Source organism: Poecilia formosa, unplaced genomic scaffold (genome assembly GCF_000485575.1).
Source record: "Poecilia formosa unplaced genomic scaffold, Poecilia_formosa-5.1.2 Scaffold120, whole genome shotgun sequence".
NCBI classification, from domain to species: domain Eukaryota; kingdom Metazoa; phylum Chordata; class Actinopteri; order Cyprinodontiformes; family Poeciliidae; genus Poecilia; species Poecilia formosa.
Genome location: NW_006800059.1, coordinates 773,915 through 796,691, shown reverse-complemented (window position 1 = coordinate 796,691; position 22,777 = coordinate 773,915). Strand labels below are relative to the sequence as shown.

General features: G+C 37.5%; 1 protein-coding gene across 3 annotated transcripts in view; it reads right to left on the bottom strand.

Annotated features, from left to right (window-relative positions):
* mitfb (melanocyte inducing transcription factor b) overlaps positions 1–22,777 on the bottom strand; it is a 32,255-nt gene that overhangs the window by 3,672 nt on the left and 5,806 nt on the right. The window contains exons 2-9 of one of the 3 annotated variants that reach the window (XM_016675743.1): positions 15,153–15,393; positions 3,454–3,669; positions 3,268–3,363; positions 2,767–2,884; positions 2,513–2,605; positions 2,336–2,392; positions 1,092–1,167; positions 79–226 (exon numbers count right to left, since the gene is read on the bottom strand). In XM_016675743.1, coding sequence (XP_016531229.1) covers positions 79–226; positions 1,092–1,167; positions 2,336–2,392; positions 2,513–2,605; positions 2,767–2,884; positions 3,268–3,363; positions 3,454–3,669; positions 15,153–15,393 — 1,045 coding nt within the window. Of the gene's footprint in view, positions 1–78; positions 227–1,091; positions 1,168–2,335; positions 2,393–2,512; positions 2,606–2,766; positions 2,885–3,267; positions 3,364–3,453; positions 3,670–5,290; positions 5,461–15,152; positions 15,394–22,777 lie in introns of those variants that run through there. The other 2 variants (XM_016675744.1, XM_016675745.1) reach the window with 2 other exon arrangements.

The following is a 22,777-nucleotide window of genomic DNA, read 5'->3' as shown; positions in this document are numbered from 1 at the left end:
ATCCTTTTGAAAGGCACAGTACAGGTTTACACATAATATGCCATAATGGGCATTACTCCGTTCTCTTGATATATTTACCTGTATTCTGAGCATCAAATGTCGGTTGGCGTGCTCCAGTTTTTTCTGGCGGTTCTCCAGCTCCTTGGCCCTCTGCTGTTCTCGCTGCAGCTTTCGGATGTAATCCACTGATGCCTTCAGGATGGTGCCTTTGTTCCAGCGCATGTCTCTAAAAATCACAAAGATGCCATTATGCCTTTGCTTGACATTCTCAACATTAAGAGTTGCTTTAAGACAAAAAATGAGAAAAGTTTGGTATTTAACAACATGTGATTGCAGTGTTTCAGATTGAAAACCTCTAAAATGCTATAAGAGCAAGACTAGCAAGGAGTGCTTCAGAGCTGCAACATCACAGGCTAAAACGATACGATGTGAGGATTAAATTAAAAAAAGAATAATGTCAGAGAAAATGAATTATATATAGATATATAATGGTAATGTCTGAGGGGAGTGGGTTTATCAGAATAAAAAGTAGGGCTTTCAAACAACTAGCAAATGTTCTAATATTCAACATTGCTGCACAGTCTGGACCACAGACTGTGCAGCAACCCTTACTGATTCACTAAAGGTCACATTTAGCCTTCAAGCAGAACATGGGTTATCAAATACACCAACGTGTAGTTTTAAAGTTCAGCTGCAGCTAATACAAGAATTCATCAGTTACACAAATCAAGAGCATTGCCTCAGATGTTACAGCGTTTTCTGGAGCAAAATCCCCCTTGTGGGTTTCCTCAAACAACGTTTCCTTGAGTTTCTGTTTGCAGAGATAGCGGCATAGAGAGGGGACTTTGCAATAAAAAATAATATTAAAGGAATACAGATTATATATATATATATGAATATTCTAGAACAGGTTTAACTTTTCTATTCCTTTTAAGTTTACAGTGTTAGGAAGATATATCTTCACAATCAGTTACAGAAACCACATACTGTTATAATCTTCAGATATGAGAATACGACAATCCAAAGAAAGCATGAATCAGTTTATTTTTTTCAAGCTTTCTGAAGCAAAATCCAAGCAATGGGAAACTTACGGGTCATTGGATTTTGGAATCAAAGTCCCCAACTCCTTGATACGATCATTGATGTTAAACCGTCGTCTTCGTTCAACTGCAAAACAAGCGAGGAAGTAAACAAACATAGCTCCAAGATTTATTAAAGAGCAACTGTACTATTTCAGAGCCAGAAACTTAAAACCCTTCAATATGAAAAAAAAAATCCCAAATGGCTCTACATTATTTTAAAAATAAGAAATACATGATGTAGTATAAGGATGTTGACTTTGTGTAGTTAACCGGAGATATGAAACGCCAGCAAAAAAAATGTAGTATTCTCTAAAATTAAAATACGTTCTAAACAAAATTTTGTCATAAGGATGTATGGTCACTTATTGGCAACTCAAAAAAGATGCAGTGGGCACTTTTTACTTCCCTCATAGCTCCTAAACGCAAGAAAAATGAGTGAAAATAGTGACAGAAGAGAGGGCAGATTTCTTATTAGAGTATGAAACAACTCAAACATTGGATTCAAAGGACAGGAAAAAAAACAAAGTTGTAAGAGAAAGAAATTACATAGTTCATACTATTAATGATAAGAGCAATAAGTCAGCAGTCAGACGATCAAAGAGCACATTCCTTCTGGAAGAAAAACTCGTCTAAGGCTGCTGTCAGTACAACACATCCGATAACGACTACGCATTAATCTGTAAACTTCTATAAACAACAACTCTATAAATAGTCCTTCTCTACATACTATTATTAGGTGCAGTGACTCATATTTTTGAGTATCACAGCTATATGACGGAGAAAGTGGGGCAGTATGTAGTGTGGTAGATTCCCAATCCTTGACGCTGTAATCCAGAGATTTGAATCCCAAACCCCAAATTCTTTAGCTCTGCAGGCTGTTCAGAAATGTTTCCTTACTTCCAGCTTCTCACTGGACAAATCAATATTTGCTCATTAAAAAGCCAAACCAAAAAAAAACACTCAATACTTCACCATTGCTACTTTTATCTGGCATGCTCAGTTTTTGCATCGATGCCATAGCTTGGTGTTTGCATATGAGGTCAACCCTCTCAAGTTTCAGCTGTGTTCTGTTTGTGTTTTTACCATTTTATAGTCCTAGATTTTCGATGTAGAAATGAACATGATCAAAATGAATAAGAAATAAAGACATCATTGAAAGGGATTTTTAAGTTATTTGGATAGTGCGTCAAGCAAAACAGTTTGTCAAACGTTAATTTTGGCAAACAAAATAGGATGCTGCGATTGGAACTTACTCAAATTATGGTTGTCTTTCTTCTGCCTTTCTTTTGCGAGGGCTCTTACCTCAGCTTCTGGGAAAAGGTGCTTTGGTTAGTTCAAATTAATGGCGCAATAAATGCTTTACATGTGATTTGAAAGAAACGGCACTGGTGTTGTGTAGTTTGGAGATAAATACTGAGACTGAGACGTACCCACAGGGAATCCCTCTGGCCTTTGATAGGTGTCAAATTTTCCACAGGATCCAGTCTTGTCCAGCATGTGCATGATGGCCGGGGATTGAGACACTACGTAGCAGATAACAAGAAAAATACACAATCAGTGCAAAAAAGCCTGTATATTCATCATCCCAACCCCCAGGCAGGTAATATTGTTAAAGAATTGATGCAATCGTAAATTTAAATCCATAGCCACCGTCTGTGTGAGATCTGCTCTGCTTCCTGCTCACCTGAGTATTCCCTTTTGATGTTAGAAAGGTTGGCAGGGCAGGAGTTACTGACGGGCAGGCCCTGCTGAGGCATGCCCTGATTACCGTACATGTCCATGAGGTTAGCAGGTACAGGGATCTGGGGGAGCGACGGAGAGAATACATCTATCTTTATTATAGAGGCTTATCAAACCGCAGTCATCAGAATGACACCGTGGTGAGAAAATGTCAGATTTGATGTTAGGGTTTTTATTGCAGTCAGGCAAATGGCATCACTCTGTGATCCGCCAATACGGCACCAAGCACTTACTGAACTCATTAATTACCACATGCTTTACTGTTTATTAGTGAGAAAAGTAAACAAATGTGCAGAACCACATGGACGTCGCTTGAATATGTAAGCTCAAAAATGTCAGGCTATTTCCATTAGCATGCAGATCATTTATTCTCAGTCTCTTATATGTTGTGACCTTTCACAGACAGCTCTGTGCCGACAGTAACAACACCAGAAAACTCACACACCGTGTTTGCCATCTGCAGTCCGGGGTCCATCAAGCCGAGGATCTCATCACTGTAACTGGACTCCAGACTAATAATGTCGTCAATGACATCATCCATCTGCAATCAAGACACAAAAGCCGAGAGTCAATTAGCTTTATTAACGGGAAATGTGAAAGCACAAGGCGTTTACAACGAGACCGCTCACACCTCTTTCTCGCAGTTAGAGTTGAGGGTCAGTAAGGCCATAGGGCTGTTGGGGGCGCTGTTGCCCGGCCCTGGCGGCATGCCCCCGTGGTCAGAGGACTGGTTGGGGCAGGGCAAGCTCAACGCCTGGGAGCCAAGCTTTCCCAGGTACCGCTTCACTTGCTGCTGCTGCGAGCGCTGGATGTGGTACTTGGTTGGGTTTTCCAAATGAGTCTGAACCTGTTGATCGAAAGCAGAAAACGTAATACTCTGAGATTACGGTGACACCTAATAGGTAGGAGAAGGTCAACAAAGGAACAGTTTTACTTAAACATCCGAGTTGTTGCAAAAATATTTCTCAAACTTGTCTGATAAATCGCTATCCATGTCCCCCTTTGACTATGGTGAAAGCTTAAACTACTATTATGAGCTTCAGATGTTAAAATGAGTGGCTAAATTAAAAATGTAACTACAGCTTACGAGAATTTGAGGCTTTCATTTGGAAGCGTATTTCCTGAGTGAGACCGCCGTGTTGACAGAGGTGTCAAAAAAAGACTTTTTGTTGTGCTGGGCGACAAACTCAATTACAAAATAAGTAAAAACAAAAACAAAAAGAAATCTGAACTGAGCTTGAAAAGAAATGAAGTCTATCGTATTTTGAAAAGAACATGTTTAATGAATTTTGGGATTAAAACTACCTTAGAACTGATAACAGGACGACTGTCCTTTGTGTCAAATTCATCTAAGCAAACAAATGAAAGGGGTTCTTAGGTGCGAAGCATCAATCCACGCCCAGAGCATCTGGCTGGTGGTTTCTGATCTGACTGTTCATGTCTGATGTCCAGTAGTCAGCTCTGTCTTGGTCATGTTCAGCCCGGCATGTCCAATATGCGACAACTGACATGCGCTAACCGATAAGACACACAGAGACACTTCTGGTGTCATTAAGTTTTCCTGAAAATATTGTTAAAATCTTTCTGGTTTCATCTCATTCCCATTAAACTGTATATCACCTGGTCTTGTGAGCTTGATTAATAGTTGCTCCCCTTTTCAACATTGAACTGTAATACTTTAAAACATTGAGGCTTTTATTCTATGTGTGTAAAGGAGCATTTTAAATGTTTTTTACCTTCAGAACCAACCCCGTAAAATATGAATCAAACCTTGAGTCAAATACAGTATTCTACTTTAGTAATATTATTTAAACCAAAGTTTGTGATTTGTACACCCTTTACTCCAACAGTGAAGATTATTTTCTTCCTAAAATCTGGACATATCTTTGCCCCTCTAGTTGCTACAAAGTTTTAGTTTGTCAAATTAAATTACTTTTCAAAAAAAGGACCAATATAATCAAAAAAATGATTCAATATGTTTACAACTTAATTTAAGATGGTGTCGAGTGTTGCCATCCAGCTCTGCACATAAGTTGCAGTTCAGTTTGATATCTGAGGCTCATTAATCCGCCAGCATTAATGAGTCAGAAATGTATATCTGCAGGCAGGCAGACCAACACAACACCCACACACACACACACACACACACACACCTACATACATACACAAACTTCAGAGTGTTTGTCAGACTGTAAAGCGTGTTAAATGGAGCGGAGTCGCTGTAATCCATCTCACATTTGGAGGTCTAAATTTAAACTTTCCTCCGTTTGGCTTGAATATTCGCCAAAAAAACAACAAAAAAAAAAAATCTCTCAACATCTTTACAAAAATCAACAACCAAAAAAAATGTTTTAAACAATACCCCTGCACTGTTAAATATATTACAACTGGAGTCGAGACAGTGAAGTGGACCAAATTCTGATCAATTAAATATACTGTTTAGTTTTTTTTCTATATAAAAGACATACCTCATAAGGTTGGTATCCAAGCATCTCAAGCATATTTCCTCCTTTGAACCGATAAATTTAAGCAAAAATTAAAAATACAAGCGTGATTTTTTTTTCCTGCCAAGATGCGCTGCAGCAGCTGCCTCCTCTGCTGTGCCTGCTGGAGTGAGAAGACACACATCCAGCTCAGCTTTTCAAAGGCAAGAAAACTAATTAGCTATGCATGTCTGGGAATCTCAGTGAACACAATGATCCTTTTCAAATTTGTGTTGTTTTATGTAAAAACTGTATTTATTTCTTTATGGTGTGTCACTTGATGTCAGGATACGCTGCCAACAGTTAGGGTCTTTGTTTGAGAAAGCCACTTCTTTAACTGAACCTTGCCCAGGGCCGTGTCTTTGCCCCATCCACTTTTTAACCCATGTGGATGCCTGGTATGTGTTCCCAGTTTAGCGCAGCACAAAGATTAAAGTCTTCTTCATTGTCTTAAGTCGGCACTTTGCTTCTCTAAATGAGTTTATTGAAATGAACAAGAACCTGTCTATTTTTATCACATTAAACACCACAGGTCCAGAATAAACAGTCGGCTAGTTTCTGATATTTCCACTGCATTTGAAAAAAATTCTTTGGTACTCAAACAGTACATGAACTGAAGCAAACAATGACACATGCAAATCCTATGAATAAAAGATAGTTTTCAATCAAACTCTTGTGTTAACAGGAAAACTTTTAAATCAGAGTTAGAGTATAAAACAAGTGCTTAAGCAGATGTCAGTTTGATCAATCATGCAAACAATGAAAGACCATAACACAACTTCACACCTACCAAAACAAGTTCATCCAGTCAATCTGAATGGCTGGGCAAGGGAAGCATTAATCAGAGAAGCAGACCAAAGAAACTATGGAGGAGCTGCAGAAATCCAAAGCTCAAAATCTATAAACACGACAACCATATGTTTTGTGCTTCAGAAATCTGGCATTTGTGGAAGATTTGCAAGAAGGCGGCCGTCACTGAATGTAACAAATAAGATGAGCGTCCAAATATCGCGTTGGTTTGTGGTAAAAATATGGGGAGAAACAGTAAACATTTGGAAGAAAATGCTCTGGTCATATGAGACAAAAGTGAAACTTTTGGTTTATATGCAAAACAGTTATGTGTAGAGAAAAACTAAGAGTCCACATCGTCATGAACACACAGAATTGTTTTTTATCGAATACAGAGAGCTACAACAGAATGAGAAGAACTACTGCTGAACAAAACACAAAGACCTGTTTTACAACAGTCCAAAAAAAAAAGAAAAGAAAAACAATGCAATCTAGTAAGGTCCTTTATTGGAAAATCAGATGTACCAGCAACAAGTTGTTAGCACTTTTGTTTTACAGGTACAGCAGTAAAAAAATATTTGTCCTTAGATAGTAAATTGGTACATTTAAAACATAGGATGAGTCTTTCTGTATAGCTATTAAAAATAGTATATTCAGAACCTAAAAAAATGTGTATTTTAAAAAAAATGTACGTGTGTATAAATATGGAAAGCAGCAACAGGATTTACAAGAAATAAAGCAATATGTATGAAAATCAAATGGGATGTGCAAATAACAGCAGGAATGTAGATACTTCTTGAGTTTGTTGGGAGTCGTGGTGTTACTGGTTTTAATCTAACAACTGCTGAAAGGAAGAAACTATAATAATGCTTCATTGTGCACCCAGGACACATAAGTATGCCAATGAAGAAGCTTTTCAGTTTAGCAACAGCTTCATATATGGGAGATGGGGGGGACGCTGTCCAACAGTGAAGTAATCGCAGCCAGAGTGCTTCTGTATCCTCAGTTTCTGGACTGGATCCTAGGACAGAACTAGCTTATCTAACTGCTTCACCTTTATTACTCTAAAAACTACTGGAAATATATTATGTGAACTGTGGAGATAAAAACTGAACATTTTGGTGCGAAACTAACCAAGATTGTCAAAGACAGAACAACATATCAACAGTCAAACATGGCAGTGATAGTGTGACGGTATGAGCTGCTGTTCAGCTTCAGACATTTGAAGCAATTGATGGAACCAAGAATTTTGCTCTCAGTCAGAAATTCCTGCAGGATAATATCTGGGCCTCAGTGTGTGACCTTAAACTCAAACACACTGGAAGTATGCAGCAGGTCAATGACCCAAAGTAGGCCAGCAATTGTATCTATGAATGGCTAAAAAAAACTTGTATGTTTTAGAGTGGCCAAGGGAAAGACTGGACTTAAATCTAATTGTTCTTGCCCGACTGTAAGCAAACCATTCATGCTCAAAATGTATCTCAATTAATGAAAATCTTTAAAAACAACCTCTTTGTAATGTAAAATATTCATTGCAAGTTTTAGCAAAAGGTTGATGACAGTTTTTTTCCCCCTTAAAGGCGGCAAAACCACAAACTGCGTATCACTATGGCTGATGAACTGTGTAAATGTCGAATCAAAGGCAAAACAATTGAGCAGAGTGAAACAAAAGTTAACCATGAAGAGTCAACTAAGCAACTATGAATACTCGGTTAGAAAAAGTTATCAGAGAAATGTTGGTCATGTGATTTAGAAATTACCAAGTACCTTGGAACACAAGCTCATTCAGAGGTGCTTGTCCATGCACAGATACAGCATCATTGTTCTGCAGGAGACACTCATGTGAGCCACGTTAACATACAGTTTATCCTGCAGGTATTCTCATCACAAGACCACTGGGCTGACGCCACTATGGGGGGCACGGTTACCGTTTGTCAGAGACGTATGAGGCACAGCAGTGTTACTCTGGGACAAATAATATGATTTATTACCCATTGGATTGAACAAGAAGTCTTCTGTTAGCTCTCATCATTATGTCACTTTATATTAGTGTTTTGCTACACTGCCAAGATTATTTTCTCCGTTTGTTTTTTTTATTTTTTATTTTATTAAGTCCTCAAGAGTTTATTTTCTTCAATCCAATAAATTAAAAATCAAATACATGGATCTTTTTTTTCCACAATTGGAGTCCTTTCAGTGTTTTCCCCACATTTTATGATGAGTTTTGAGAAACCTAAACTACTACTTTATTTAAATTTAACTTTATTCGATGATATTTTAGGTACAAATAAATATTAAATTGGTCTAAAGTAGGTTTAAAAGCAGGTTGAAAAGGTCCTACAATTGGGAGGAAAAGCACAAACGTACATAGCCTACTCTGCCTATGTCACTAGAAATCAACAAATAAAATGCTCTAACGTTATCAATGGGCACTGCACAGGTAAAACCTTAATGAAAAAGAATTACATTATGTCTCATTTATATGCCAAACCTATAGCAGTTTAAACCCTCACATCATTATAAAGTACAGTGTTAGATGAACAGCATGGAGAGAAAAAAATCCTCAGGTGTATTTACTTTTAAGAGGTTGTTAAGGATAGCAATAATTGTGCCACACATTATGCTGGTTTTCTTCACTGAATGAGTCAAAATTAAAGGTTGGTTTTTTTGTTTTCCATTTTAATCAGTGTAATTATGCAACTGCATTGAAAGATGAATTAATCATTTTACATGGTTTTACAGGATATGCCATTAATAGTGGCTGGCACAGACAAAAATATTATGTTAAATGTTATTATGTCATAACATGTTTCCATCTCTACACCAGATTAAAACATGTTTTTATCTTCACATCTTGCCTCACAAAGTTCCTACTGATATATTTGTGAAATACAAAAAAAAAAAAAAAATAAAATAAAAATCTGTCACATAAATCTGTGTTACAAATAATGCATCGGGTTTTTATCTGTGATTCTTAGGAAGACATTGTCTGTAATTTATGGAACAGTTCATTTTCTGCCAGCTGAAAAAAAAACTGACCTGGACTATAGTTCTGTTTCCACAGGCCCATCTATGTTACAGACAGAAGGACAATTTTGTATTTTTACGTTTACTTCTCTTAAACAAAATATCAACGGCATTGAATGTGTCATGTCACCTTTCAAACCTTCTCTCTTTAACAAGTTAGCTCTAAACTTGCATCTGCACAGGGCTTCTTGAACACCGAGACAAAGCCGGGATAATTTCCATGTCTTTTTTTATTTTTTTACATGTCTAAAAAAAAAAAAAAGCAACAAAAATAAGTCCAAGACATGCCACCACTGGAGCTCATTACAACTACATTTTATTCTTACGTACTCACTAAATCCAAATCCTAGATTTTCTTGTTGCAAAAGAAGAAACAAAGGAGGCATTAGGACCATTAAATGCAACAGACACAAAATACTGCTGCCCCAATTTAGCAAATAAGCACAACCGTATAAACCCATTTTTAGAGAAGAGTTAAATGTGTAAAGCTTATGCAAACATTATCAAGTAAAATCAACAATCTGGGATGGCCAAAAGTAGTGCATTGCCATGTAAAGTGCAAGAAAATGAGGCAGAAAATAATCATGAAAAACACATAAATAATCAGCGTCTTATTTTGATCCCTAAATAAAATCTAAGGCCACCAATCTGCATTCAGAAGTTCCCTAATTTGTAAATAATCTACTTGTATGTAATTAGTCTGGTTATAAATACAAGTGTTCGGTTAAGGCCTCTGATGGTTGTCAGAAACATTAATGAACACAAACCATCACAAACGACAAAGGAACACAGAAATCAGGTAATTATGTGGAGAAGTTTGCAAATGATTTGAGCATGAGGTGAAGGTTCAGCTTCCAGCTGGACAACAAGCATAAATGTACACTGAGCAACAATGTGCTGGTTTAGTTCAAAATATCTTAATATGGCAATCTAATGCAACTCGAGCCATTTTCAAAGAAGAATGACGAGAAACAACAGTCCCACAAAGTGCTGACTGTGGTGGGATGAATACTGAACGCCACATCTTTTCAGATTTCACTCTCATGCACCACTGAAGGTAAAATCAGAATAAAATATAGTGAAATTTGGCCAAGTTGCAAAATGGGAAAAAAATTAAAGTGTATGAATATTTTAGCAATTACTTTTTACAGATACAACGCTGCGTGTAAAAACTATTGTCTTCCTTAATCTTTAAAATGACATTATAATAAAAAATAAATAAATATGCGGACCAATGCTCCCCCTTATTTTTTGCTATATTTCTTATCCACCTGATTTAGTTTCTTTAAAATAAACAATTGAGGCCTTTGAGCTTATTTTGTCCTGAGGGAGTTCCTAAATTATCAGACATAATAAGATGACCTCAGAGCTTCAAGGGACTTCACTGAAGCCTCAGGGCCACAGACCACAGGCTTTAAAGTCCTGGTCTTCTCAATGCTGCTTTTGTTGCAACAACGTAAAGTCGGGTGTAACACATTTTCTGTTTGTCATGAAGAGATTATTTTCATAGTGTGTTGAGAAACTCTTAACAGAATTGAGTTTTCCCAAGGTCACGGTCTTGGTTGTACATGAAGCCATCAGTTTTAGGTCTGTAGCGAGTGCAGCTGGATCGTGCGTCCAGCCAGAGAAGAACTGAATTAAACATTTCTCTGCTCAACTTCACACAGTGTACCCTCCTCAGTGTACCCGCCTCAGGTTGCAAGATTTCAAACTGCAACAACAAATTCTGACTTGCAGCATCTGAAGCTGCGGCAAACAAGGCAACTATTTATCCCCTCACTCGTTTTTAAGACAACAACGGGCCGGAGGGCAACGGCAACCTGACCCCTTAAAAGTCAGAAACTCCGCAAAAGAGAGCACAGAGCGTCGCGCTGTATTGGAGAAAAAAAAATGGGTGCATGGTGAACTCAGAATGACAAACAATGATTTGTATGTTTTTTACTTGGATACCGAAGGCATTCCACGATGGTCTGACCAGGATACATTAGCAAGACAGTCACTATTTGCCTTGCATCCTGAAAGAATGGGCCGCTTTGTCTCACAGATACACTGCTAACATGCTTTGCAGAATTTGCAAACAACTGTGATGTTAATGTGAACGGCAACATTTCAGTGTCATGTCGCCCTCTCATTCTGACATACTGTGAGCTTAATATGCACAAGCATTGCAAATCAACACTCCAGGCTAATTAAAACTGTGCCTTTGGCTGATAAATGCTCTTAAAGTTAGCATAACTCATACTAGATGATTATGTTATGGATTATACTTAGTTGATCTCATGGTGAGAAAGCCATCATAAAATTACTTGGAATAAATGTGGGCTGTATATCAAGTATTTTTAGTTTTCTTTTTTCTTTTCAAATAATGCACAAGACAAGCTTTCTTCCACAGTGGTGACAGTGTGACTGGATGAAAGCTTTCACCATGTGGACGGTCCACGTTTGTTCTGTATTTTGATCTTAGTTCCAATTGTTTACAATGGACAAAAACCAAATATCAAAATCCACCCTATGGAATAAAGTAATGATATTACTTTATTCAGCGTTCTCGCTGTCCTTTCCAATGTTGTTTATTTTAGCTTTTGAACATTTAGCATGCATCAACTGGCAATCATGAATTCAAATTAAGTATGTATGCAATGTTTTATTGACACTCTTAAGCCCGACTCACTCTATATCCAAAATTCTTAAAATTATTGAACTTTTCATTAGTCCGATGAGGTCTTACAATTAATTGGAGTAAGCTGGATAACAATATTATACAACTAACTTGTAAATTAACAAGAAAACTTCATGAGAAAATATGTAATTATTTTTTCATCTTGGCATAATTTGGCTTTTACAGCTGCTGGAAACCCCCTTTCAAATAATATATGGGAACAACAAAATTACAGATATCAAGTACTGATATATACATTTTCTTGCCCTTCAAGGGCCTCTCTGGCAAGTCTAATTTCAGAGTTTATGCCTTCTTGCACTATGCTCAGATAGCATACATTCTTTCTAAACTCTTTCAAGAATTTTTCATTTAAAATACAGAATATTAGCCATAAATATAGCAACAGTTTCAGGTAACAAATCTATTTTAAAGCCTTTGGGGGAGCAGTAAGGCACAGTGAGAGCTATTATCTAGAAATGGAGAAAACATGGATGAGTGGTTTTTGGTGGCCAGTCTACCAAAATTACTCCAGCAGAGCATGAAACAGTCAAGAGGTCATCACAAAAGACGAACAGTTGCCATAGTTAAGATCAGTCTTCATAATTCAACAACTAAAATAGAGACTGCACTGACCTGCATCCAAGTAAAAAACAGCTGCTGCCTAAAAGAACACCCATCCCAAATTTAATGAAAAACTTCTTTATGATCTCCAAAACCTTTAGGCCACACTAATCATGCTAATTGCTAATACATGCTAAAACGATTCATCCATCCATCGTCCCTAGAGCGGTCGGGAGATTCAAACGATTCTTAATATTTATATTTATTAACCAATCAGTAACGGCAGGTTTACAAAAACTCAAGACTGCAAGTCGACCACAAAATATTCTGATCAGTGTGCCACTAGTTATGAACTATGTGCTTGTTATGAATCAGTAATTGTGTGATCCAAAAGCATCGAGAGGAGAAGAGTACATTGTTCTTTTCACAGTGGCATAAATCCCTTAAAAATAAACACATAACTTTTAACCCTTGTAGGTAGTTAGCCTACGCAAATTTCAAAGAAGTGTGTTTTTTTTCCCTCTTAAATATGGAGGAATTAAGGCAGTGGACGCTAATTACAAGCATTCTTCACTGAATTAGCGTTCAGTGTGTGGTAAGGCTGTGCTCGCCTTTATCTTGATCCCTAAACTGATCCCATGCTTATTCCCCCAAGAGGTCAGAGGTCAGTTGGTTAATTAAGGGTCCAATCAGTCTTTAGATAAACTCATCTGAGCTTAATGTTTGCACTTTCTGAGGTCCAGCAGCTCTGCCTGGTACCCCTGAGCTCTGTGTGGACTCCACTAATCTACCTACAGACGGGAGCAGGTTAACCCAGCTCAACAGCGCCAAGCTTGAACGGGCTTTTCATTTTGAAGACCACAGTCAAAGAAGAATGTCTGTAAGCTCTGGCAAACACAGAGAAATTACTCAAATTTTACGTATGGTACACAAGGTGGGGGTTCAGGGTGGGGGCGTCCTGCATCTCTCAAAGAGCTTCAGATTATGGTGAGTAGGTCATGTTTATGCTACATGAAGAAGGTAATGATTTCAATGGACTGAATTTGTGTCCTGTGCTGACCCATGCCTCGCACACCTAATGTGATGAAAATGTGTCTAAGCACAAAACCACACATTTTTTTCCAGTTGTTGCAGCATTTTTCAGCAACTAGCATTTTGTTTCTATGCTTTAAAGGACATTTTAGACCACAAAGATTAAACATTAAACATCTTTTTTTTTATTTTCCCATTAGAGGGCTAGATAAGTAACGTCTGTCACCATAAACTGGAAGTGGACACCTTAATGCAACAGATGATCTGCAACATGGTTTTAACTCAAGAAATTCCATTAATTCAGCCTTTAACTTAGTACGTGTATTTAAAAAGAAAATCAGGCAAAGAAAAGCAACAGTGTTGTATAAACTCAACGCTCCAAATAAATAAATCTGTGACTTCTTGCTACATCGAGGTTTAATTGTGGCGTAACAAACAGATCGATTAGCAACTTTTCAAAATGGAAAAAAAAAACCCACGAAAACAGAAAATGGTTACAAGAAGATAGTGACTCGCCTTAACTGTACCACATCCACAGTGAAGGCAATAACATGCACAGTGAGGAGGAAGGTTAAGGCTTATTGTTCGAGAGCTGCAGCTGAATTTTTGTGTGAAATTATTGTATGGCAGTAAAAATCATTTGAAGCCACCTTAATAAAAATGTATGCACTTTATTCAACACAACTCGGTTCTAGTTGCAAAATTGCGATTATCCCAAGTTTTGGATTTTTGGAAATTACTGATATTTTTACAAACACATGAAAAACTAAAATCCCTTATAAACTATTTGAAAAGTCTGCTAAGGAAGGTTCAAAACAAGCCTCAAACATATTTTTCAAAGGAATGAAGAAATAATGTCATGTGAGGTTATGCTACTGCACACATTTACTAAAAGGCTTTTTGCATATATATTCAAAGCTTAATGGTTTGCTTAAATAGATGAAACACCTAAAACAAAAGGAAAATGTAAACTAAAAGTAGCCAATATAAAACCTAGCGCTTTCATAAAGACGTGGAAGAAAGTATTTTCCAACACGGCACACTTACTAAAACCGCGAGGAGTCAGAGCTTAGGTTTGTGTCCAAAACATTTCAAAAACACCGTCACACACAGGTTTTTCATATCAAGAAAAAAATTAAACACAGAACAGCAAGAAAAAGTATAACAGTAACATTTATAAAGGAGCAAAAAGTATAAAATACAGAGATCTTTGGATGGGCTTACATTTACGCAACACAGCTCAACACATTTTTGAAGTATGTTTAACAAAAGCAAAAAAAACAAAAAAAACAATTAGATAAAGAATAAAACTTACCTAAAGTCTTGGTTAAAATGTTTAAGCAAAAGCCAACCAGACAGAAAACCTGAACCACCTTCTGTCCCTTTAGACTGCCAGGGAATCAAAGCTACGAAAAGATGTGAACGTAGCTGAGCAAATAGGATTAAAGATGGCTAAATCCAAATGGCTGGAAGCACAGCGTGCATTAAAGAGGAATTCTCTCAGGAAAGATAATCCCCATATACGCATTTTAACACACTTCACTCACTCCTGCCCATTCTTTTTTTTTCTTCGTTTTTTTTTTCAGTCGTTTGTAGTAAAACCACAACTGTCTGACTGTCTACGCTCGAGTCACCAACATCTATTAATACAGCTGAACCCTTCAGACTGGAGCAGTGACGCATACAACTTCCAGAGGTGGAAACTTTATACAGAACCAAGCCTGCTAATTAAACATGCCGCCACACTCCATCTCCTCCCCTGCAGCCATGGCTGCTTACCTTAAGCACCTCCATTGGCACCTGAGCTCCAGCTGGTACACTGACAGGGACACTGACATTGATAGCGGGGGTCTGGGTCGCTGTGGTTTGTGGGTAGTGGGAGGACTGTTGTCTTTGCTGCTCCCGCCGCTCCTGCTCCTGGAGCTGCTCCCGCATTAGCTGTTGCCGCAGCAGGATGCGTGATGTCATGGCCGAGGAGCTCAGCGGGGGCTTGGAGGCGCCGTGCTGGTCCGACGGGCTGCTGCAAAAGGGAGAGCGGGTAGAGGAAAGATGTCAGATGAGTGATCAGAGAGGAAAACGAGAGCCTGTGATTACAAAGGTGAGATGAGGAGAGGCAGAAAGATGGAGAGTGGCATTAGAGAAAGGGCAAACTGAGGCCATGTGAGGAAGAAGAGGTCAAGCAGAAAGAACAACCAAAGGACCAAGGATAAAAAGAAATCTTACTTATAGAGTTGAAACCAGCAACCAATAAATCAACAACTAGTTAATCTGAGAACCAGTAATCTTCTCTTAGCGTCAAGAATATGTCAAATACACAGCAGTCACTTCTGAAATTACTAAATTTATGCAAATACGTCAAGAGACCATTACAGAGATCACTGAGGTCATTAAAAACCTTTCAGACTACAGGGCCAAAGCAGTGGACACATTTTGTTCTGAGACGATGAAGGGTCTGGACACTTTAGGCTATAGGTGTTATTCTGGCATTCAATAACACACCAAGTGCCAGGATAACACCGGTGGAGTGGCAGAGTCAAAACCTGAGACCCTTCTCAGCCTGCTCCTAGTGCAGGTTGGACTCTGAAGAACTTCCTCTAGCTTCTGAACCCGTTTGCGGTGTTGTTGCCTCACAACCATATGCAATATTCACATAGCAAAGGACTGCTTAGAGGACAGTTACTGTTAGCTAATATATTCCAAGTGTAATGTACTCAAATTTTACATGCTAATGTATCAATGAGTCAGTTGGCTAGTCTTGTGGCAGCTGAGAGGAGGTCACAGGCCTTTCACACCTGATATCAACATCGTTCTATTTACCAATATTATCACCATTATAAGATTTTCTAATATTGTACAGTATTAATTATCTGCCTATATTTCATGACATATCTCCTCCTCTTCTTAAAAAAAATAAGAAGATACTGAATGTGAACATGGCTGTAGTAACGTAACTAAGAAGTTGTGTTGATCTTACAAGATTTACGTGCTTTCATTTTGTCCGTTAGCAAAACCTTTTGCGTGCTTCATTGGAGAACACGTGTACTTGGATGAAAACTTACATCATTAGTAACCAAATAATTAGTGGGAATAATGTAAGCACCTCTTCAAAATGCTTATCTTCAAGGTCTTAAATTAAATTATTTAATATCTGGCAATGTTTTGTCTTTTAAAGGTTGACCAGTTTGATAATAACACTGGAAATATAGATGTTTAAATTTCAAATGGAAACGATTTTTTCCCCCCCATTACGTACACCAAAATTAACCAACACTGCTCAGTTGTGTGTTATGGTAGCCTGGCTGGAGCCAATGTACCAATAATATTTTTTGTTCAGCTTGTTAAATAAGCACTGATCTATATAAAAGGTTTTAATGACTTAAAAACAGAGGGAAAAATGAATTTAAAAATGACATTTTTATGAGCAGCATATCCTCTGGCATTTGTGTATATCTGTTCGGAACAGATTACAAAGAACTTTTTAAGAGTTTCTAAGAAATATGGCCTACATTCAATGAACATCTGTTTAAAAAGATCAAACATGGACCTAATAATTTTTCCTAGAGCAACGAGTCTTTAAGCGCAGTTTAAAATGGATGGAAACTGTATTTTATTTGTGGAAACCAGAATAAGGAGCTCAATCAATGCTTTTTAGCCTTTAAGTGCATCTTAAAAACATTTTTAAAAAAGCAATTTATAGACTAGTCAAACATAGACTCAATTATTCTACACTAACTGCAGATTACTTAGAAACAATTTGTAATTCATCATACCTTTCCTCTATTTGCAAAATAAAAAAAATAGCATTTGTAGTTTAGTAAGATCTCCTCATTGTGAACTAGATGTATTGACACGACTATTGTTGGGAAACTGAAGAGGAGGCAAATCTGAAAACATTTCTACGCAACAGCAAAATATAATAAATTAGAATTCAACATTGCGTATGCTTTAAGATGGTTGTGTTTTTGGCCCAATCGGTGAAGTTGTTAGTTTCAGGATGTATGTCTGACTAATCTGGGATTATTATAAATTAAGATGGCAGGATAGTGATCTATTATCAAAAAAGGCTAAATAAAACTTTCTAACAGATCTCACTTCACATATACCAAATTATTTCCTTTAAAGGATCCTTACAGACCTGGTTTCAGAAAACATGAGTTGTTATTGACAACAATGAACCACTTTAGTCCAAGGTAGATTTTGCAGATTTTAACGTCGCCCAAAGAGGAACTCTAAAGCACAGACTGCTTCAGTTTTCCCATCCTCTTAAATTTAGACAGCTACTCCCCAGACAAAGCAAAGTCCAGTGGTCCTAAAATAGAGAGACTCTGCTGAAGCAGAAGTTGTCGGGACGAAGCCTTCATCGAGTGAGTGATCCTTTTGATACAGCACCGTAAAACGTCTGGCCAATCCAGCTGTGCAGTAATCGCACTAATTAGCCAGTGCGGTCAAACACTGCTTCGGTCTGCGGCATATTCACTGGGTGTTGAGCCGTCAACATGCTATAATTCTCTCCCAGCATCACATATAGTCTCACGGTCTGATACCTCACGGACTGACCTGTCCACCGGTTATCTGAGAGAAACAATTAAGACCAATAAATTTCAAGTCAAAGAGCAGGATCTTAAATTGCAGAACAAAGAATGAATTTCAGCTCGGTCTTAGAGCTCTGCAGAAGTTTGAGTCGTTCAATCTGACAGCTATTTCTTTTTTCTCCGAAGTTCCTTTGTACCGACTCTGGTACATGGCATCAGCCTGGCTTTGGGTGACTTTGTTTCCTTTCATCCTGGACATTTCAAACAAACTTTCTGGATCTATGGTTAAAACTTTTCATTCCTGCTGCTGCGAATGAAGGCTTTGTGTTCTCTTTAAGTCTTTAATCTGCTTCTCTCTTTGAATGTTAAAATTCCTAAATACCCCAATTCTTTCGTTTCCTTTGCTTCCTCTTTTCCGGTGAGCACATGGAACTATTAGCAAAACTGCCTGAACTTTTAAAACATGATTACCTGAAGCACTGGTGTATGCAAAAATATATTGTTTATGTTCTAAATGTTCTGTTATTTTAAACTTAAATAATTAAGTTTTCATAAATGCGTTGACTTTCTGTGTACCAAAGAACATTTAAAAAAGTAAATTACATAAACACCTCTAAACACCTCATGGTTTTGTTAATTTAAAAAAATCTAAAGGACAAATTGACATAAAAACTGATGTAACAATACAAGCAGGATGCTGCTGATTCCTCGTGTTTAAGACATGCAGGTTATGCTTTAATTGTGTTGTACTTCAATGGTTTAAAACATCTTCACTGCACTCCGCAAATTCTTTACAAAAATGAAAACCAAAAGGTGTACCAGTACACCTTTTGGTACACCTTGTTTTGTAGGAAGATCAAAAACAGGATTCAGGATTTTATGAGGAACCAGCTATAATAATGACGATGTGTACAGAACTGGTAATTTTACAATAACCAAATGTCTAACGCACCTCTTTGGATGACATAACACAGTTTTCAGGAACCGAAGCACAATCTCAACCCATCTTCTCAAATACAACATCATACTCCACGTTATTGTCATTGCTCTGCTGTTGGGAAATGTCCACATTTTCCTGGGTAATCTAAATTAAATGTTACAAAGTTTGAAACATGAAGCAATATTATTTTACAAAACAATAATCTCAAAATTCAGAAACTTCAAATCCATGAAACAGTTGTATTACACTGTATGAATGACCTGATGCAGATAAACACAGCAAAGCACAACCTCCATTCAACTCTGCGTTTCTTTCTCTCGCCGTTTGGTGGCTTTTCGCCAGCGGAACCACTGAAACGCATAAAAAGCTTTTTTGTCCCTTTTTTTAACCTTTTCATTCTTGTGCGTACACACACCTCCTCTCATGTTTGTGTGTATCTCACAAAAGAGGGGGCTAAAAAAAAAAAAAACACACACACAATGGTTGTACAGTCTTACACAGCCCTGCCCACCACATCTCATGATTGGTATGAGCGTGCTCACTATTCTGCTCCATCATATCTACCACTAGTCAAATAGTCAGAGCTGAGTCTTTGGTGAAGGTAAAAGGAGAGACATATAGAAATAATATATATAGAAATAATATATAAAAAAAATATTGAGTTACTTTGCAGTGAGAAAGTAGATAAAGTACAGTAATTACAGTGATATCAGTCTGTTTTCACCCAACACTTGTTGTCAAGGGAACAAAACATGAAAATCACAAACATTAATTTTAATGCGTTATAACAAGAAGTTATTAAATGCATATCTAAACATAATTAGATATTAGGAACTATTCTCGTGCTTCTAATTTCCTACTAAATTAACTTTATGTATTCAATATCGATATATAGCAATAAGGTCACAAATTAAAGCAAGAAAACAAATATCAGAGATGCTTGAGGATCCGTACTCACAGAAAGTCAAATGAGCAGGGTCTGTACACTTGCACTCCAGCAGCCTCCATATTTGTTTGTTTTTCCCCTGAAGGTGCACCACCCGCCCTTGGAGAGCAGTGAAAGTCATGCTGGTGGGGCCGCACTGAAAGTGTGTCACAGGGGGAGGCTCCAGGACCCGGCCTGGAATCGCCAATCGCCTCACAGAGAGTCAGAGGCAGAGGACCGGCCCCGTCCAGAGCCACAGCAGAGCGGAGTGAAGGAAAGGGCCGGAGCCTGTTGGAAACATGCTGTCCACCAGCACGCTGTACAAAGCCGCACAGATACTGTTTCACTTGGAGACATGTGTCGACACGTGTTGAGCCGGGCGTCCTACATTAAAGTCGTACACCTACATCTTTGAGTCTCATAACATTTCTGTTTATAGTCATTTCAAACACATGTATGACTATGCACTTTGTAAACTTTGTTCAGAAAGCTTGTGAAATGGTCATCTAAAAAGAGTCAACATCAGCTTGGTTACACATCTCAGCATTAGAGTACAGTTTTGCTACACCACAATTATTTCATGGTAGTCATCGTCCGCAAAAATCAATACATCTTTCTGGTACAGAAAAAATAACCATTTCTTCCAAGTAGCGCTGCAGGAATACATAACAGTATTTTTGTGTTAAAAATTTGGGATCAAGGGGGATCAAGTAAAGCTTGGTGGCCCGCCAGGCTTATAATGCATAAGGGAGAAACCTCACTGTTGTAAAATGTGATTTGATGAATATATCTGCTGCAAATGATGTTTTTGTCTTTTCGGCCCATCACAATATCCTCATCCCTCTCCGTGAACTTTAGCATCTCTGTCACTCAGACTCACTTTACATGGGTCTGAGTGAAAGTCCATCCAACTGGACTTAATGTATTATTTCCCTGTATAGGCTGAACGCAATTGTCTACCAAACATTGCATTCAAGCCGTCTTCTGTGATTGCCAATATTTTGAGCAGCTCTTTTTTTTTTTTTTAGATAATTTACCTCAAAAATAAGGAAGTTACTATTTCTTACAGCAGGTATCAAGGTAACACTTGTGATGAAAATGAAATTTGCACTCTCCACATTAATTGATAAGGTTTAAAAGAATCACTACTCCACAGTATGTTTACTATAATCAGCCCAAATGTCTCCAGAATTAAACATTTCATTTCTCTCCTAAATGGGGCAGGACTTTTTTTTCAGGGTGCATTTCATTCATTTCTATTTCCTGGCTATGTAACGGTAATATTATGTGCAGTGAGATCATCAACCATCATAAAAATACTTTGCTATAAAAAGAATGCATGTTGAGAACAGCGTGAAAGAACAAACTGGTGAGATCTCAAATTAGAAAGCTGTCAAGAAATCACACTCCTTAGATAAAGTCCTGCAAACTGTATGCGTGTGACAACCAGGTTCCTGTGCCTGAGACAGAGGCAACCTCCATCCACAAACACAACATTGCAGTTTTTCAGACTCTTCATAGCAGTATGACCATTTACTGTATATTTTGTTTTACAAAAACAAATCCATCAACAACCACCAACAGTTACAGAATACCAAGAAATACATAAAATAATTAGCATACAAAAATTAAAAACATCAACAAAGGAGGTTTACAAGAAGTCTTGTCCAAAACATCTTTGGATTAGACAAGACAGAAGGTTGAAAGTGAAAATATTATAAAAATACATGACAATGACAAAGAAAATGAATGTTACTCTTAAAGTAATACTTTGAGTACTGAAATTAGTTTATCAGCATCTTAGTCAAAGTAAGCAACTATCCGGTGGATTTTTGCTCAGCTGCAGTTTCCAAGTGGAAATAACAGCTTGTAGGCATTCAAATTATTATGCTAGAAAGAAATCGCAAATATTCATGGAGTTAGTTTCTCAATAAACACATTTCTTGTTTAACCTTCTTCCTGTTTTTTAAAAACTAATGCTGACAGTGCAAGGAACAAACGTGTCATTGAAAGAGAACCCGCGAGACACGTAAATGGTAGAAATCATAATTAGTTATAGCTCTAATAGCATTATCATGCTGCAGCATATTTTTATTTTTTTGGTGCAGACACACTCTGTGCTCTAAATTTGTTCAGCTTTCTAAGGAAGTATCTTTTTGTGAGTGTTGTAGTTCCCTGTGGTCTCCATCAGAGGCAGACAGAGTTCAGCATTATTGAAACTCTGAATGTAAACAAGGACATGCAGTTCAGACACTTTTTTATTCCAGTTGCACCACCTGTCTGTGTCATTTAGCTTCTTGGGTCAGATCAGGAGTGAAACTTGTCTGCCCTCTTTGCATCACCCTCCTCAAGAGAACAAGCTGCTCCCAACATCATCTTCCAGCCTGTGACTCTACCCTCTGTTGCTATAGGATACCAACACAGATACTCGTAAAATTCAAGCATCTTGCAACGTATTCTCTGACGACAAAGTCTCGCCACTGATTGGAATTTAGATTTCAGTTAGTAGTGATCTATTTTAAAGCTTATTATGTTCGATGAAACCATAAACAAACTTCGTGGCTGTTGTTTTACTGTATGAAAAAATAAATTCCCTGCTTACAATTTGTTTGTTAGAACTTTTGTCACACTTTTACATTTCAGATAAACAAATTATTTTAATATAAAAAAAACATCTATAGCAAATACAAAATACAGTTTTTAAGTAATTATATTAAGTAAAAAACAACCCTTACCTATGTGTAAAATTTTCCCTCCTTTGAAAATCAAGAATTAACTCTAAGAGTTATTATCCACAAAGGCTTTGTGGCTGAGTTCAAATATTTTATTTTATTTGCTTCGGATAATGGATTAAATATTCCTCCATGACATGTTTACAGCTTGGGATATTGTTTTAAGCCAAGTCCAGATTTTAATTTATCATAGAACAGTTAGATTTATATCGAGAATCAAATACGTACGTGGACTCTATTTACAAATGAGGTCATTTTTGAAGGTAGTTGGTTGG